Source organism: Macaca nemestrina, chromosome 1 (assembly GCF_043159975.1).
Source record: "Macaca nemestrina isolate mMacNem1 chromosome 1, mMacNem.hap1, whole genome shotgun sequence".
In the NCBI taxonomy this organism is placed as follows: Eukaryota; Metazoa; Chordata; class Mammalia; order Primates; family Cercopithecidae; genus Macaca; species Macaca nemestrina.
The window spans coordinates 19,924,436-19,936,887 of record NC_092125.1 but is presented as its reverse complement, the minus strand read 5'-3'; the positions used below and the strand labels follow the sequence as shown (position 1 = coordinate 19,936,887).

Below are 12,452 nucleotides of genomic sequence, written 5' to 3'. Positions count from 1 at the left end.
GGTAGCCCATCTCCTCTTCCTCCTCGCGGTCGCGGCCGGACGGAGGGTGGAGGTCCCTGCGCCTGCGCGGAGCTGGAGTCCGGCTGGGCCTCAGCCGCTGGGAGGCCGGCGGTTGCCGTGGGGACCGGTCGGGCCCCTCCCTCCTCCGGTCTCCCGCCCCAGGTTCTTCCCCAGCGAGACGCGCCAGCGGACCGCGGGCGAGTGCAGCCGGTGACCCGGCGAGAGGCGGCGCCGCTCCCAAGATGTCGCAGACGGCCATGTCCGAAACCTACGGTACGAGGCCGGGACTGGCTGGGCGCGCGGATCGGGCCGCAGGGGGCGTCGCCGGCGCGGGGCCGGGCTTGGGCTGCGGGGGTCTTGAGGGTGGCGGTGGCGCCGGCCGGAGCCGTGGGACGGGTCTCGGAGGTGTCTGGGCCTAGGACCGAGATGGGGGACGCGGGCCGCGGAGAGCTCGGGTGGGGTAGCGGGTGCGCCGGGCGCGGGCGGGGCTGTGCACAGCGCATTGGAGTGATCCGCCTTTTCAAGTTTCCTCTTGCTCTTTCTCTGCCCCTGCACTGTTAGCGCTTTTCCCCTCTCAGTCTAATGTAAATAACTGAAGGTTTGGAAAGCCAGCTTGATGTTCCGTTTCAGCTGCTATATTATCCCCAGCGAGCCGTGTGAAGGGCTTAGGGCGACGCCTGTGTTCCTCAAATACTTCAGTTTGACCTTTCCTGGTTTGGAATTCCTTGCTTTACATTGGGATTACGGTGAGGAGTTACTGATAGACTAATTCATCTCTTCCTCCGGAGACCTCTTCGTTTATTTCTCCCTCCCTCTCAGTGTTTTTTAGTCTTTTCTGAGTTGCATTTTGGCTATTTATAAACATGCCTTGTATCCTTAAGACAGTAAGCACCTTGGAAGCAAAGCCTTGGCTGTTTAATCTTTGTTTCCCCTGCAGCACCCAGACCTGGAGGTGCTCGACAAATACTGTTTTGAATAAGCGAAAGCTTTCCCAGTGCATATACTGTGTGGTGTTTTTTTTTTTTCTCCCCTTTTTTGGCCTTGCGTGGTAAGAATAAACAACTTGTACTTTCTATCAGAGTTGAATATTAATAGATGTTTACCAGTCCCTAATCAGTCTTTCAGATGTGTGTATTCTCAGATTAAGACTTTGATTTGGAGTTTTACAGTCCCAGAGAGAGGCTCAAGTTCAAAATTACATACCTCAAGCCAAATTAGTCCTGTCTCCATCTGTCCTGGCGTGCTGCCTCCTTCTCGGCAACAAATACTGTGGAATGGCATCAGGGAAGCGGGCACCGTGCTGGGAGGGCTGTAAGTCCTGCAGAAAGACAGCAGACACGGCTCTAGTCTCATGGAGCGTACCGTCTATTGAGGGAATGCAGTATTCATCCAATTGTGATACTAATGAGTGAATAATTAAAAACCAGCCAAGAGTTCTTAAGGAGTGTGGTCCGTGAAAGTGTGTTAGAAAGAAAGGTGACCCAGACAGGGGGTGTCGGGGAGGCATTAGCCAGGCAACACACAGAACATCTCAGGCCTGTGGGAAGGGCAACTCAAGAAGGGTGTGTTTTGAGCACCACGCTGGAGAGATGGATGAGGAGACAGAGAGGAGAGGGCCTTGAGGAAGGCGTGAGTCTGTCTTGTAAGAAAAAATGGGAACTTTTGGAAGGGCTTCCATGCTGGGGTCACAGTGCCTTTGGTCCACCTTCAGTGAGTGACTCCTGTGACTGGTACTGCCCTGTTCTTGGTGACACAGGGGCATGACATCTGTTCCTAGAAGGCTTAGGAAATCCTCCAGTAAGTCGATGCCTTCATCAGGACAAGTGTTTGCAAATGCTTCTGCAAATGGCAGTGGTCTGGTTCTTCCTGTAGAGAACCACAGTCAGAAATGTAAGGAAAACATGCTCTTTAGCAATTTTTGGTTGCATCTTTGCACTTCTTTATTTTCAAGTGCTCTTTAGCCCACGCTGAGTTTCTTTAACCTGAGTAAGGAGCACAGAGCACAAGGGAAAGGTGGAATGTCCAAAGAAGAAAAGCAAGTGGGGGTCATGAATCAGTAAGAAAGGACCTTTTATGTTTCATTTTTCGTTTACACAATGATAACAACTGATAAAATAGAGCATATCTTTGGCATCTCCACTTCAGACACAGTTAACTGAACTTTTGAGCTTCACAGATTGATTGCATTCTGATCATAAGGCTTTAACCATTAGTATTCTTATTTCATGATAACTTCCAAGTATGTTTTTACTTTGCAATTCTGAATTGAATCTTTTCTTCTAATAGAGGAAATTAATCAAAAACTAGTAGAAACTAATAAATAGAAAATGAGGCCAGACGTGATGGCTCACGCCTGTAATCCCAGCACTTTGGAAGGCCAAGGGGGCAGATCACTTGAGCTCAGGAGTTCGATACCAGCCTGGCCAACATGGCGAAACCCCAACCCTATTAAAAATACGAAAAATTACCTGGGCATGGTGGTACGCTTGTAGTCCCAGCTACTTGGGAGGCTTAGGCATGAGATTGCTTGAACCCAGGAGGCAAAGGTGCAGTGAGACAAGATTGCGCCACTGCACTCCAACCTGGATGACAGAGTGAGACTCTCAAAAAAAGAAAATGGGCTTTAGAAAGAGCAAGCAGGACAGTTGAAGTTTGCCAAGCCGAAGTAAAAGTCACCTAGAACCAAGTCCTAGGCTGTCACTTGGACATATCAGTGGCCATATTTATATGGCATTGTTCCTTAAAAGTGAAACAGTCAGGCTCCCTTCTGGATATTTGCCTCTGAGCTGGTGAAGGAATGTTTGCCTAACCTTTAAACTCCTTTGTACTCTGTGCTCATTTGCTCTTCTGTAAAAGGAGGCTCTGTGTAGCTTGACAGAGGGATGAGGAAAAATCAAGGGCCAGTGCATGAAATGTACTGGGTTTTTGTTTTTTGGGTTTTTTTTTTTTCAATCTTTTTTTTTTTTTGGAGACAGGTCCTCACTCTGTCACCCAGACTGGAGTGCAGTGACACAATCATGGCTCACTGCAGCCTCCACCTCCCTAGCTCAAGTAATCCTCCCACTTCAGCCTCCTGAGCAGCTGGGACCACAGGTGCATGCCACCACACCTGGCTAATTTTTTTTTTTTTTTTAATTTTCTTTGTCAAGACGAGGTCTCTCACTGTTGCAGTGTCATCTCGAACTCCTGGGCTCAAGTGATCCTCATGCCTCCACCTCCCAAAGTGTTGAGATCACAGGCATGAGCCACTGTGCCCTGCTAAAATGTACTGTTAATGAGCTACCTTTCATTAATGTGTTCATTTAATATGCTTTTTAACATATTAAAACAGTATTTCACCTTCCATAGACTGAGTAGTGTTGAACATTTTTTGTTGCTTTGAAGTCACCACTTGAATATTGTACTTTATGTAATATCATGAAGCAAATTGAAATCTTAGGTTTCGGATGTAACCCTTAATCTGAATATGAAACAAAATTTTCCCAAATGTCATTAGATACACTACATTCTTAAAGTCCTGGCTGGTTAGTATGGCTTGGGACTTCCCAAGGAACTCTGCTTCAGCCATCTGAGACCTGGGAGATGACAAACTGGAAGTAATTTTGATGCCAAGCAGCAATGTTCAGAAAGGAGCTAAAAAGTATATGTAGTAGGAAAATGCCAGAAATTTCTTTTAAAATTTAAGTGCTGGGGCAGTTTGAGAGTGAGGAAAAATCTAATACAAAATCTCTGCATATATTAGAGTTTATGCCATCTACAATGGGAATAATATATGAAAAGAATACAACTCAAATTGCTGGTTCTGTGCTCATTTTTATTAAAATATACTCTTAATGTTTTTATTTTGTGCTTCATTTTGAAAACAGCACAGTATTACAGTATTTGCCATATAATTTTGAGAATTATCAGAATATTTTCCTTTAAAACTGTTTCATTGTAGGCTGTTTGGGTTGAGTTGTGTTCCCCAAAATATCTGTTTAAGTCCTAACCCCTAGTACCCATGAATGTGACCGCATTTGGAAATAAGATCTTTGCAGATGTAATCAAGTTAAGATGAGGTCATCATACTGAATTACAGTGGGCCCTAATTCGTTGCCTGGTGTCCTTATAAGATGAGGGAAACTTAGACACACATGTATTCGGGGAGAAAGAGATGTGAGGATGGAGGCCAAGATTGGAAGGATGCATCTACCAGCCAAGGAGTGCCAAGGGATGGCTGGCAACCACCAGAAGCCAGAGAGAGGTAAGGAGGGATCCTTCCCTAGAGCCTTCAGAGAGAGCTTGACCCTACCAGCACTTTGAATTTGAACGCCTGGCCTCCAGACTGTGAGACAGTAAACTTCTGTTGTTTTAAGCTTCCCAGTTTGTGGTTCTTTGTGATGACAGCCCTAAGAAGCTAAAATATAGGCTTTGCTCATCAAAATACGACTCATGGAGAAATTTAGGATGACAAAGCAAGATGGAGTGAAGAAGATATCCTTGATAAAGGAAGTAACATTTCTTTTCTTTTTTTTTTTTCTTTGAGACAGTCTTGCACTGTTGCCCAGGCTGGAGTGCAGTGGTGCGACCTCAGCACACCGCACCCTCCACCTCCTGGGTTCAAGCGATTCTCCTGCCTCAGCCTCCCAAGTAGCTGGGACTACGGGTGCCCGCCACCACACCTAGCTAATTTTTTTTGTATATTTAGTAGAGACAGGGTTTCACTATGTTGGTCAGGCTGGCCTCCAAACTCCTGACCTCATGATCCACCCTCCTCAGCCTCCCAAAGTGCTGGGATTGCAGGCGTGAGCCACCGCGCCCAGCTGTAAATAGCATTTCAAAGTCACCTGGTTCCAATAAAGTATGAAATAACTTGCTGTTAGGGAAATCACCCCAATTGCCCTTTACCTTAATTTCATGAAAGAACAGGTAAACATGTCAGCAAAGGAATCCTGTAACACCAAAACAAAGGACATTTCTTCAAGTTGAATAAATATATGATTATACATGTTTGTCATTTTCTTTTTCTCATTCACTGAAAGCTGGTGAACATTTCAAGTACCAAAGTTTGGGAAACATTGCACCAGTGCTTGTCAAACTAATGTGCACACGAGACCCCTGGTGTGTTAAAATGTAGATCCTGACTTAGAGGGTGAGGGAGATCTGCATCTGACCAGCTTCCGGGCCATGCAGGTGCTGTTGGTCCAGGGAGACATGTAATGACTCCATGCTCGAAAACTCTGAAAACACGATTTTTTGAAAAAACAAAATATTATTCTTTCTCATGGTCATTTAAACTGTAAAGTATTCCAGCCCATGCCCATGATTTACTGCTGATGCGCTGATGACTGTAACATCTATATTTCTCGTCGCATCCTTCACTCAAACTACAGGTCTTATTTTCAGCTACCTAACTACACCTCGGTGGCCTCCTGGCATCTGAACACAATACGTCCCAAACCCAACAAACTACTCACGCCTATACCCGTCTTCTATTTTTCCTGTGTTTGCCTAGAAGATAAAGTTAGAGTCCATTTTTAATTCTTCCCCATCCTTACCTCCTGGATCTATTTGGTTTCAGAGTCTTTTGAGCTGACTTCTTAACATGGTTTAAGTTACTGTTTACCCTGAAAGATGCAAAGGAAAGTTAAATTAGGGCCAGTTTACATGATTAAAAGGTAAGAAAATTGGGTTTCATTCCAAAGTTCTTCGTCACAGTGACTTGAGCAGCTGTGCTGACTGTCTTGCAGCTTGCCATTCAGCATCCGCACCACTGCCCCTGTGGCAGCTTCCACAGCACCTGGAACCTGGGTTCATGAGGATATGAGAGCCTCCTGGGCCAGGATGGGAGTAGTCTTCCGCTTTAGAAGAACTATATATCTATATATAATATAGATACATAATATATATATGTATTTTAAATAGTTTATATATAAATCATTTACAATTATATATAATTATTTTATATATATATATAAATAAAAATTGTTATATCAGTGGAAAATAGCAAAGAGCTGGCCTGCTAAGTAACTGGCTTCCTCACATCAGCTTCCTCAGTGCATGTGATCCCAACGAATGGGTCAGGAAAACCAAAGACCCAATCACGAACCTGGAGCAATTGTTGGGGAGCCTGTGCTGCAAATGTTAAATTTACAAGGGTCAGGATTCCTCTGTGATGACAACGTTTAATTCAGGCTTAGGTGAACCGCGGCTCCCACAGGCACACTGCAGAGTCCCATGATTAACTTTTGCTGCCTGTTCCACCTCCTTTACTTCTTATTCTTCTCCTCCACATGTCATGTGTTCCTCTGCTGCCCAAACCTTCCACCTCTCCTAACCAGCATTTCATCAAGGTTTCCACTGTTCAATTCCTCCCTGACCATTGTACCAAAACTTTTTGTCCTTTAAAGTACGTGTCATCTTATATTCTGTCCTCTCCCGGCTCCTCGTTGCTGTTATCTGATGACCCTGGGGATAGTCCTTACTCAACAAGGTCATCTGTCATATGGTCTTGTTCTTTTGCTCCAACTCCTGACGGATCCTGGGTCACTGCAGTGTCCTTGCAGAGGTCAGTCAACAACTCAGCTCCACAGTTCCTTGACTTGATCTCTAGTCAGGATGAAGTTACATCTCTTCTACCACCTCTTCAGGTACTCCCTTCCCTGGCTGCTCCCTGGACTTTGTCACCTATCCCGTTCTGACCACTCCAACTCCATCCATTCTTCACTTTCAGAGCTGCAGGCTGCTGGTCCATCTCCTCCCTTTCTTCTTCTTTTTTTTTATTTATGTTTGTTTGTTTGTTTTGAGATGGAGTCTCACTCTGTTGCCCAGTCTGGAGTGCAGTGGCACTATCTCAGCTCACTGAAACCTCCACCTCCTAGGTTCAAGTGATTCTTGTGCCTCAGCCTCCTGAGTCGCTGGGATTACAAGTGTGTGCCACCACACCTGGCTAATTTTTGTATTTTTAGTAGAGTCCTGTTTCACCATGTTGGCCAGGCTGGTCTCGATCTCCTAACCTCAAGTGATCTGCCCACCTTGGCCTCCCAAAGTGCTGGGATTACAGGCATGATCCACCATGCCTGGCCCCTTTCTTCTTTTCAGGCAATGAGCTGCTCTCTCTTCAGATAAGACACCCATGGCATTTCCTTCCACCTCGTCCTTTTTCTTTCAGCTACACACACTTTGCACAGCTCCAGCCCTGGCTACCCAGCCGTCTGCCTTGCCTGCTGTGCAGACAGAGCTCCTTTTAGATTGAGATCATTGCAGATGTATGGTCTCTGCTTCCAGCTGGGTACTCAGTAATACTTAGCAATCATTTTTCTTATCCTGGTCACCTCTGTCTTTCTCCACATCAGCTATTTTAAACCTTCACGCATCTCCTCGAGCCCATTCTCTCACTTCTAGTAGATGACCACCAGTAGATGTAAGGAAAAGATGCCATGTCTGCAAACTTGCTTACCTCATCCTTAACCCTTTCTATGTCGTCTCAGAAGAAGGTCTCTCTTGTTTAAAACTAACCCCAGCCTTCTACTTTGGACCCCATCTCTAAAGCTTCAGGTCCCCACTTCACCCATCATGTCTGTTCCCCTCCTTTCTCTTTCCACTGGTAGCTTCCTGGCTTTGCGCCTTCCTCCTTTAACAACCTCTGTCTCTCCTTTCCCTCACAGCTAAACTGCTTATAAGAGCTGTCAGTACTTTTTGTCAACAGTGTCTGTCTTCCTTCATTCTTCAACTGACTGTAATTAGGATTTTGCCCCCACCTGAAGCGATGTTGGTTTCACCAGGGATGCTGATGATCAGTCAGTGGACACTTGGCAGCCTTTTTCTCACTTAGCTGCTCTTTTCACATTCAGCCCTTATGAGAACTGCTTCCCCAAATCTCCACTGTGTTGACTTACAGGTATTTTCAACTTAATCTCTGAATTTGCAGTTTATTGTTTTGCCTTAAAGCCTATTCCTCCTCAGAACCTTCAGCATCTCTTATCTCAGTTTTCATAATCACAGACCCTAAGCCTTTAATTCCTAAAGAAGGAAACCTTGTTTAAATGACTCCATTCTACCCAAATTCTAATGCTATACCACGGCACTTAGCCTCTTCTGCCAGGAAGTAAGACACATGAAGTGCATTATACGGTGAGAGGCCATACATTCGTGCTTCCTTTCTGACCTTTGGAAATCTCGAAAGCAAGACCATTGCTTGGGGAAAAAACTAGGAAGGCAGAGGTCATCTTGTCTGCTGAATATAGCTTAATTTTCTTGAACACTCAAGGTCATCCTTGACTATCAACTGCTGCACAAAATGTGCTGTGCTATTATGGTCACTTTCTAGCTCATGCCCTGCTGTCCCCATCTGCCTTTGTGCCTGTAGTTCACAGTCCTACTTCAGTATATACCTTTGATCTGCTGCAGTTTGGGGCATTAGGTAATAGTGCTGTTTGAAGTGAATGTAAAACAAGTCAGTCAATTCCAAATGAGGTGTCTCCTGTAGAGTTAATCTTTTTTGGCTTTATGTTTGCTATTTCAGTGGGTAGGAGGCCATTTTTTCCTAGTCTTTATTTTGTCTGTGTTCCTGAATGGCTGACATTTGCCCAAGATTGAATTCTAATTATTTGATACCTTTCCTGTCATCTCATTTGACATTTCATGTGGAAAGTTAAAAGTACATTAGTAGGATGTATCTGTTTTAGATTTTCTGCTTTGGGGTGTGGTCTTTCCCTTCAAGCTTAATTCATTCTGTAGGAAACCCTCATCAGGTGAATGTAATTATCATAAACTGAACGAGAAAAATTTATCGTGAGTTTGAGCCCTCAAGTTAACGTTCACTATAATAAACACCAAATCTAATTTAGGTGGACACAATTATTTAACCAATTCACATTTAGTTATCTTATATAACCTACATAGGCATTTTCCCTTCATTAATTACTCTGTAATATGGCTATTCACCTGTTCCTGTTAAGCCTTTCTGTAGTTGTTAAGCACTATACACTTAACATATAAAACATACACTTGGTATGCTATATATATGTCATCCACTGTTAAGCAAGGAAAAAGAAAGAGAAAACCACAGATTAAAAATGCAAAATAAACCCATAAAACTAGTACAGATTCTGCCATATTCTGATATGGAGTCATGATGAGTGAGATCATCATTGCTGCAAACCAGCAAATGTTGAACACTCTGAGAGAACATAATGCCATACATTCCTGCCAGAATGATTTCTGTGAGATCCAGGTAATTCAGCACTAACTGAAACTCCTCCTGAAGTTGGATTCTCATCATCTACCAAGGAATAATTCATCGTCCATATAGTATTATCTATGTTATCTAAATACATGTATCACCACACAGAAAAAGAATTAATAGACAGCTCAGCTGCTTTTCTGCTACTCCTTCCTTCTGGTATTGTTTCCTTCTTGAATCCTTTGCTAATTCTTCCAGTTTGGGGACTGTGCATAGTAAACTTACAGAGTCATTGTCTGATAATGTAATATTTTTTTTTTCAGTTAAGCTTTCTATTTTGAGATCATTGTAGATTCATATAGTTGTAAGAAAAAATACGGAGTTCTCATGCACCCTTTTCCTAGTTTTCTCCAATGGGAAAAACTTACAAAATTATTGCAGAATATCACAACTAGGATATTGACGTTGACACAGATCCGGGACACTTCCATCACCACAAAGATCTCTCCTGTTGCCCTTTTATAGGCACAGACTTCCTTCCTATCACCACATTTCCCTTAGCCTTTGGCAACCACAAATCTATTCTCCATTTCTATAGTTTTGTCATTTTAAGAATGTTATATAAATGGAATCTTGCACTTGCAATTTTTTGGGATTGACTTTTTCACTCAGTATAATTCTCTGGAGATACATCCAGGTTATTGCATGTGTTGACAATTTAATCCTTGTTATTGCTGAGTAGCATTCCTTGTTATGAGTGTACCAAAGATTGTCTAACAATTTACCTGTTAAAGAACATCTGGGTTGTTTCCAGTTTGGGGCTATACCAATACAACTGCCATAAACATTCATATACAGGGTTTTATATGACACAAAGTCTTCATTTCTCCGAGATGAATGTCTAGGAGTGCAGTTGCTGAATCATATGGTACTTAAATGTTTAGTTTTATAAGAAACTGCCAACCATCCAGTTAACATTTTACTTAGCGTTAAAATCTCGGGCTATAATGGTGGGTTTGTCTGTCCTTTTAATTCTGTTAGTTTTTGCTTGACATATTTTACAGCCGTTTGGCATATACATGTTCAAGATACCTATATCTTATTGGTGGCTTTACCCTTATGTATTAATAGTTATGTAATGGCCCTTTCTGTCTCTGGTTGTTTTCTTTGTTCTGAAATCTATATGATATTAATACAGCCAGCCCTGTTTTTCTTTGATTAATGTTTGCATGATATATCCTTTTCCATTATTTCAGCAGTCCATATCATTATAACTGAAGTGAGTTTCTTGTAGATGGTGTATGATTAGGTCATGCTTTTTAAGTCAGTCTTCCAATCTTTGTCATTTAATTGGTGTATTTATTCCTTTTACATTTAATATAATTATTGATATTGTATGACTCAGGTTTGCCATTTTATTTCTCAGTTTTCTTTTCCAGCCTGCCTTGACTGGCTGTTTTTAAAGAATTCTGTTTGATTTACCAAGAGTGTTTTTGAATGTATCTCTGCTCATGGCTGTTTCAGTGGTCACTCTGTCTTACTTTATATATATATAACTTATCATAGTTACATATATATATATATCATAGTTCACTACTTTCATCTTTTTATCCTGTCTTGTTTTAATTGTCTTAAGTATTTCCTTTACATATTTTAGAATCATATAGATAATACTATTTTTCTTAAACAGTTAAACATAATGAAGAAGACTCAAGATAAGAAGGAAAGCCTTATTGTATTTGCCCATATTTTTGCTTTCCGTGTTCTTTCTTTCACTCTGATGTTCCAAGATTCCTTCTTTTATCATTTTCTTCCTGTTCAGAGAAATTCCTTTAGCTGTTCTTTTGCAGGCAGATTTCTTGGTGATAAATTCTGTTAATTTTTTTTTTTAAATCAGAGAATGTCTTCATTTACCCTTTATTCCAGAAAAATAGTTTCACAGGACATAGGGTTCTGGGTTGAAAGGTTTTCTTTCTTTGAGCACTTGAAAAATACAATCACTCTCTTATGGCCTCCCTGGCTTCAGATGACAAATCTGCTGTTATTTGAATTGTATTTCTCTTGTAGATACAGTATCGTTTTTCTCTGGCTACCTTTAAGACTTTTTATTTCTCTTCAGTTTTCAGAAATTTAGTTATGATCTTGTCACAGACTTGTTTGGGTTTATCCTGTTTGGGTTCATTCATCATTTCAAATCTGTAGATTGATATCTCTCACCAAATTTAAGTTTTCAGTGCTATTTCTTGGAGTGCTTTTTTCAGTCACTTGCTCTTTGTCCTCTCCTTCCAGGACTCCAGTGACATGAATGTTAGATCTTTTTTATTGTCACCAGGCCTTTGAGGCTCTGTTTATTTATTTCAGCCTTTTATTCTTTGTTGTTCAGATTGGATACTTTATCATTTTGTCATCTAGTTCACTGATTCTTTCCTGTCACTTCCATTCTGCTGTCAAGCCAATCAACTGAACTTTTATTTTGGTAGTTTTATTTTTCTGTTTTAAAATTTCTGGTTGGTTCTTCTGTGTATCTTCTAGTGCTTTGCTGAGACTTTCTAGTTCTTTGCTGATGATTTCTAATTTTTTCATTTATTTCAAGCATGTTTGTGTTACTTGTTGGAACATTTTTATGATGGCTGCTTTAAAATCTATGTCAGATAATTCTAACATTTGTCATCTTGATATAGGAATATGTCTGTTACCTTTTTTCTTTCAGTTTGAGGTCTTCCTGGTTCTTGGTATGATGAGTTTTCAACTGAAACCTGGATATTTTTCTATTTTGTTATAGGACCTTAGATCTTTATTTAAGTCTTTTAATTGTCTTCCTGTCTTGGACACTACCTGATCACTGCCATCATGTCTGGATTCTGGAATCTAGAAGTTCAGATTCCCCACTTGCTTCCATTGACACATGAGAGGAATTCATCTTGTTACTGCTGGGTAAGGATTAGAATGTTCTCATCCCCCTTTCCCTGGTGACCTCCACTGACACTGTGGCAGAGACACAGAAGAGCTCATTACCCAGCCAGCAGAGATGAAAGCCCTAGCTCCCTACTTGATCTTCTCTGACACCATCTTTATGGGAATATTGATACGCTTGGGTGTAGCCTTGCAAGGGTGGAAGTTTAGGCTCCCCATTCGGCCTTTGTTGGCATGGGTACAGGTTGGACCGTAGTTTTTGCTGTGGTACTTGGCTAGAATAGAATCATTATTGTGGCAGAGTTTTCCTCTCTCTTGCTTGGCTGCCCCTTTTTTGGTCCCATGGCTACAGAGAGCAGGCTTTCGCTAGGACTTT

General features: G+C 42.0%; 1 protein-coding gene across 2 annotated transcripts in view; it reads left to right on the top strand.

Moving 5' to 3' along the window:
- The first annotated feature begins 12 nt into the window (after positions 1-12).
- LOC105499137 (RAB4A, member RAS oncogene family) overlaps positions 13-12,452 on the top strand; it is a 34,181-nt gene continuing 21,741 nt past the window's right edge. For both annotated transcript variants that reach the window (XM_011771598.2, XM_011771596.2), the window contains exon 1: positions 13-273. Coding sequence is in view for 1 of the 2 variants with exons in the window: in XM_011771596.2 (XP_011769898.1) it covers positions 243-273 (31 nt within the window). In the remaining variant the exon portion in view is untranslated. The remainder of the gene's footprint in view (positions 274-12,452) is intronic.